Raw genomic sequence first — 6286 nt, 5'->3', positions numbered from 1 at the left:
GCTCCTACTGTTTTGCTGGGGCTTCTCCTTTGCCCTTGGATGTGGGGTATCTCCTCACAGCCGCTCCAGTGCCTACCATCTTATGGGGGTTTTTCTGACCTTGGAGTGGTGGCCACATGGCGCTGGAGCAGCAACCGGTTGAGAGGAGATACCCCACGTCCAAGGTCACAGCGGTGCCTGTGCTTCACTGGAGCAGCCCTGAAGAGATACCCCATGTCCAAGGTCAGGAGCAGTAGCTGCACTTCGCTGGACCAGCTTACGGAGATACCCCATGTCCAAGTAAAAGAATACATACATGAATTTACCAGCATTCATTGAATAATGTTTTTATATATGTATTCTATAATGAAAAAAAAAACCATGAAAGTAGTTGAATTCATTTTTATATTATGGCTCCATATTTGTACATTTTAATGGATATTTTCGTTAAGAATTAATACTAAGGAAAGTAAATGAAAGTAACTCCCATATAGATTATCTCTTAGAGGTGAAAATATTTACTGGAAGGAAGAGCAGATCTGATATCACATATGTAGCAGCTTGAAACTTGCTTTCCAGCAGTCTGCATTTCTGCCATTAAAACCAAACTTTAAGCGAGTTTTTGACCAATCAAATTTCACTCAGTTTCTTGTTGCCTCAGAGGTAAAGAGAAATAGAGGAGCATCAAACTTGGACTACAAATGAATATCCTATATCGGTAAAAGCAGAGTTGCCTGGACTGCCAGGATCACTGAACTGTCTCTTGATGCTTTATGAGAGAGAAAATAACATAATTTTTTTTCTCCCAAACTTCAGAAATCATGCAATATTTTGAATAGTCTCTGCAATTCATTAAGTTACAGGTATGTCCTATGTCTTAGAATTTAAGTCTGTCTTGGCTAACATTTTTGATCAGAAGATTGACATGGAGTATTTGTGAGAATTCAAGTTCTCAGATTCTTATTCTAGAGCTTTTGAAGCTTTACCATAGAGAGAAGTGCAGTTGTCTGTACTTTTTAATAAACTTTCAAGTAATGGATTATTTATTGACCTTTGAGACTATTTCTATAATTATAGTTACCAGAAGTATTTGTGTGTCTGGATGAAGCACAAGCTGGAATCAAGATTGCCAAGAGAAATATCAATAACCTCAGATATGCAGATGACACCACCTTTATGGCAGAAAGTGAAGAAGAACTAAAGAGCCTCTTGATGAAAGTGAAAGAGGAGAGTGAGAAAGTTGGCTTAAAGCTCAACATTCAGAAAACTAAGATCATGGCATCTAGTCCCATCACTTCATGGCAAATAGATGGGGAAACAGTGTCAGACTTTATTTTTGGGGGGTCCAAAATCACTGCAGATGGTGATTACAGCCATGAAATTAAAAGACACTTACTCCTTGGAAGGAAAGTTATGACCAACCTATATAGCATATTAAAAAGCAGAGACATTACTTTGTCCACGAAGGTCCATCTAGTCAAGGCTATGGTTTTTCCAGTGGTCATGTATTGGTGTGAGAGTTGGACTCCGAAGAAAGCTGAGCACCAAAGAATTGATGCTTTTGAACTGTGGTGTTGGAGAAGACTTTTGAGAGTCCCTTGGACTGCAAGGAGATCCAACCAGTCCATCCTAAAGATCAGTCCTGGGTGTTCATTGGAAGGACTGATGTTGAAGCTGAAATTCCAATACTTTGGCCACCTGATGCGAAGAGTTGACTCATTTGAAAAGACCCTGAGGCTGGAAAAGGTTGAGGGCAGGAGGAGAAGGGGACGACAGAGGATGAGATGGTTGGATGGCATCACTGACTCAGTGGACATGAGTTTGGGGTGGACTCCAGCAGTTGGTGATGGACAGAGAGGTCTGGCGTGCTGCAGTCCATGAGGTCATAGAGTCAGACACGACTGAGTGACTGAACTGAACTGAATCAAATCCAACCACAAAAAAGAAAGGGTATTTTAATAGAGATAATGGTATTTAACATTTTATTGACTGGAATATTCATGATTACAAATTGCATTAGGTTTTCTATTATTGAACGCACAAATAAGATAGGTTTTTCAACCATCATTTTATAATCGAAAATAGAAATCTTTCACTGGCAGGCTCTTAGAGTTGAAAAATTCTCCAACAATCTGTACTACATCTTGTGTACTACTGAAGGGTTAGTCTGCTCATCTAGGAATTTAAAGCCCTGATTGCGATGACTGGTTGTAGAATCCATGGCAAAATAGGATTGCAATAAAAGCCATAGGAATGTGCGGTTGAGGCAGAGTCAGCAACAACGACCCCAATGACTGAAATCAAATTTTCCTCTGTTTTCTCTGTAAAGAAAGAAAAAGAAAAAAAAATTTTTTTTAAGTATTTAAAATTGTCTGAGTATTGCACTAAATGCTTCTCCATGAGGATTTTTGACTGTGAGAGAGCCAGGAGGGCTCTGCTCCCTTCCACAAGCAGTGGGCCCCTCCCACCCCCACTACCCTGCACAGGTCCTCCTGATCCCCTAGGGCAACTTGACTCTTCCTACATGCTCCCTCCTGACTCAACCTGGGAACCCTCCCAGACCTCAGGAGGAGGAGTAGAGATTGTTTTCCTGGTTCTCTAGAAGTAGAAGCCCACCTGGGGATTCAGTGAGAGGAAACACCAGTAAGAGAAAATGAGGCAGGAGGTAGGAAGGCTGGCTGAACCCTCAGACTGAAAACTCCATCAGGGGGAAGGAGGCAGGAAGTGACATTGGGTGGAAGTGTCCTAGACTGCCCTGCTCTCTGAAGAAAGTTTGGAGTCCTGTCATGGAGTTCAGGGGACAAAATGGAGCATCCCCTGGATAGTTTTTCCTGACATAATGAGAATTCCTTTCTGACATAAATTGTGATGGATTCAAATTTCTGAAGTCAGTAGAGTTTCTTTTTTTTTTTTTTAATCTATTTATTTTTTATTGAAGGATAATTGCTTTAGAGAATATTGCTGTTTTCTGTCAAACCTCAACATGAATCAGCCATAGGTATACATATATACCCTCCCTTTAGAAACTACCTCCCATCTCCCTCCCCCCCCACCCCCCCAGCCCTCCTGGTTGATACAGAGCCCCTGCTTGAGTTTCCTGAGCCATACAGCAAATTCCCTGTTGGTTATCTATTTTGCATATGATAATGTAAGTTTCCATATTATTCTTTCCATACATCTCACCCTCTCATCCCCTCTCCCTATGTCCATAAGTCTATTCTCTATGTCTGTTTCTCCATTGTTGCCCTGTAAATAAATTCTTCAGTACCGTTTTTCTAGATTCCGTATATATGTGTTAGAATATGGTATTTATCTTTCTCTTTCTGATTCACTTCACTCTGTATAATTGGTTCTAGGTTCATCCACCTCGTTAGAACTGATGAAGTCAGTAGAGTTTCTTGCTCAGTTATACTGCCTGTAGTTTGGAGCTACATTATGAGGTTATCATTCAGCCTCTGGAGTTAAGAATTACATTGTATTGGTAAGCAGACTGCCAGTAGTAAGTCATAGCAATAAAATCCAGTTAATGTAATGATTTATGCATGTGGGTAATATCCAGCAGGGATATACTTTGAGGTCAAATAAAACTACTTTTAGGAATATGACTTCAGGGAAAGGTACCGGCATGTCTCTATGGCTTTCACAGAGAAAAAACAGTTACTTTCCGTGTAGACTGAACCTTGGCTAGCAGAAACATGGATGTTCCTATTATTTTCTGGTTGTTTCTTCATTATGTTGGGAGAACCAATATTTAGTCATGTGTTCTTACAGCTTTTTACTGCAGAAATAGCATTTATTGGAGTATGTTTTGCCATTCGTTGCACAGATTGGATCTTTTTCTTTTGTGCAAAAGTGTAATTGATCCTTATACACGTTACATTCTGGCTGATAAACAAAGAGACAACATCAAATTTTTCAGATAATGAACTTTTTGAATAAAATATTCCTTATTCTTCATACAACATTGTATGCATCAAAATAGAATAAATGTTTTCTATATTGAGATTAAGTATAAACATCAAGTATCAACAACCAGTTTAGACATAAAAATATACTGATATGTTTTTACAACCCCAGTGTTATGTTTTAAAAACATTCAAATAGCTGGATACATTTTAATAATTTAGCCACTCTGCCCCTATTTCTTCTCATACCTGAGTGAGATTTTCCTCATTATCTCATAGCACAAGAAATGATAAAAGTGAATGTATTGTGAGTCTACTGTTTTTCTCAATAGTTTCATTACTAGATCATTTTATAGTTTCAGATTGTCACCCTATATGTATGTATTCATGTATATGACTGTTTGTATATGTGTGTTTAACCATATATGTATATATGTAATTTGGTGAGTGATGACTCTGTAGTCAATATACATAATTAAGCAATAATGTGTGTATTCTTAGATGACATGCTCTTTTAACATCTTTAATTACCTTTATTTATTTAGATGTTTAGAAGTATAATTGATTTTCTTCATCTCTATGTAATATTTGACTCTGTGTAAAAATGATTAGTTTACATTCCTTTCAGTGAACTTATTTTTCTTAAGCTTCTTATTTGTGAGGAAAAAAATTCTTACTTTAAACATCCTTTTCAGATGCCTGTCTGCCTAATAATAAAATGTTGAATGATGTGGTAATTTTACCTTGTAAAAAGACAAATGGTTTAATATGTCTGGTAAGGTTCTGTTTTTTGAACTTAGTGTAATAATGACACTTTATGTTACTTTTTGAAGGGTTATTATGTTTTACTTTTTCTGGTGAAATTTTCTATTAAAATTTAAAATATAAAAATAATTTAAAAAATTTCAATTTCCAAATTAAAGTACTATGAACTTGCCCTTTTGCGAATTTCTCCAGAAGGTACAAAAGCAGTTTCTGCAACCAACACACAAAAAAAGAAAATTAAAAAGAAGAAGATGAAGAGAGAAAAACACTGTCTTTGTTGGGAAGTACCCACATCTTTTAATAGCAAAATACTATGCAAGTTGCCTACCCCAAACCCCTCCCATAATGAAGTGAGGCTTTTGTGGCAATATCAAAATAATTTCACAAAATAACTTGAAGTCTGGAAACAATTCTAAATTCATCTCACTCTGTGAAAAATGACATATGGCTTAATAATCACCAAACCCTTCTGTGGAGATCCCTTTTTCCCTGTATTTATATGTGAGACATTCTAGTCAGAGAAAACAACATCTTGCTTAGTGCCATGTAATATGCTTCTATGAAGTCACTTAATATGAAGAAGTAAATGACTATTCAATTCCTTTGTACTCAGCTTGAGGTTCATGGATCACTTTAATACCTTTAAGCTACTCTACTCTGAAATTGATGGGCTGCCTTTGCTTTAAGAAAGATAAGTTTTCAGCAGAGGGATCAATTACTTCTCTCCTTACACAAAACCTTGTCCTTAATACACTTGGAGCCAGCAAACAAGGAGTTGGATTGTCGAGGGATACTGGGTCTAGAGGACAGTATTACTCCCCACACTCTGCATTTAGCAACCATGAAATCTGACTTCCAAAAGAGGGGAAATTAGATAGATATCTTTAGTCTTAAATGAACAAACCACTAAATTCTACTGCTCATTCTAAACACCCTCTCTGTCTCCACCTTTCTAAAGTAGGAAATCAAAACCAATCTGATGTAATTTTTAAAAAGATAATTGTAACATATCCCATTTCATTTTGGCAGTTTAAGTATTACACACCCAGGACATCAAGCGCCTCCCTTCCTAAATGATGGTAGTTGTTTCCTGCATTTTCTATGATGTGTGAATGGCTTCATCTAGGATTGAAAAATTTACTCACCACAATAAAGAGGAAATGCCAAGCCAATGATTAAAATAGCTTTGATCCATGATGAGAAGAAGGACATGTTATCAAGTCTGTGGAAGATACCTTAAAGAGTGTTTGCAACAATGGTACATGACACATTAGGTAGATAGACTCCAGAACCAGGTTCTAGACAGCTTCTTGTTTCTAAAGCAATGACTCCCACCTCCTAGATAACTATTTATTGTACCTTTCCCTCGAACCTACAATTCAATAAAATAAAGTGTCATTGTTGGAAGGCTTCCCCCAGAGATGTTTAAGAGAGCCCAGGAAAATAACAATGTTGACAAAGTGGAAAGAACTGATTACTCTCTCAGCTTTTCTGTCAGCCAGCCTGGTTGCCTGTAGTGCCAATGCACGTTTGGGTCTCAGTTCTTTTCCTCAGGAAATAGAAACAGTTATTTCTGGAAAGACTAACCTGGAGCAGTCCTCCTGGAATGGTACACGCCAGGGTACCCACGCCTTCCT

General features: G+C 37.7%; 1 protein-coding gene across 1 annotated transcript; it reads right to left on the bottom strand.

Moving 5' to 3' along the window:
* Window positions 1-2251: 2251 nt before the first annotated feature.
* LOC104996394 (sperm-associated acrosin inhibitor-like) lies at window positions 2252-5861 on the bottom strand. The gene is made up of 4 exons (XM_010850647.1): window positions 5795-5861; window positions 4822-4859; window positions 3749-3864; window positions 2252-2300 (listed from the first exon to the last, which is right to left on the bottom strand). Exons 1-4 carry the CDS (start codon window positions 5859-5861, stop codon window positions 2252-2254), a joined length of 270 nt encoding a protein of 89 aa, XP_010848949.1.
* Between the last annotated feature and the right edge of the window lie 425 nt (window positions 5862-6286).

This window comes from Bison bison, unplaced genomic scaffold (assembly GCF_000754665.1).
Source record: "Bison bison bison isolate TAMUID 2011002044 unplaced genomic scaffold, Bison_UMD1.0 scf7180017864291, whole genome shotgun sequence".
NCBI classification, from domain to species: domain Eukaryota; kingdom Metazoa; phylum Chordata; class Mammalia; order Artiodactyla; family Bovidae; genus Bison; species Bison bison.
Note: the sequence above shows the minus strand (reverse complement) of the source record. Positions and strands in the feature narration are given on the sequence as shown.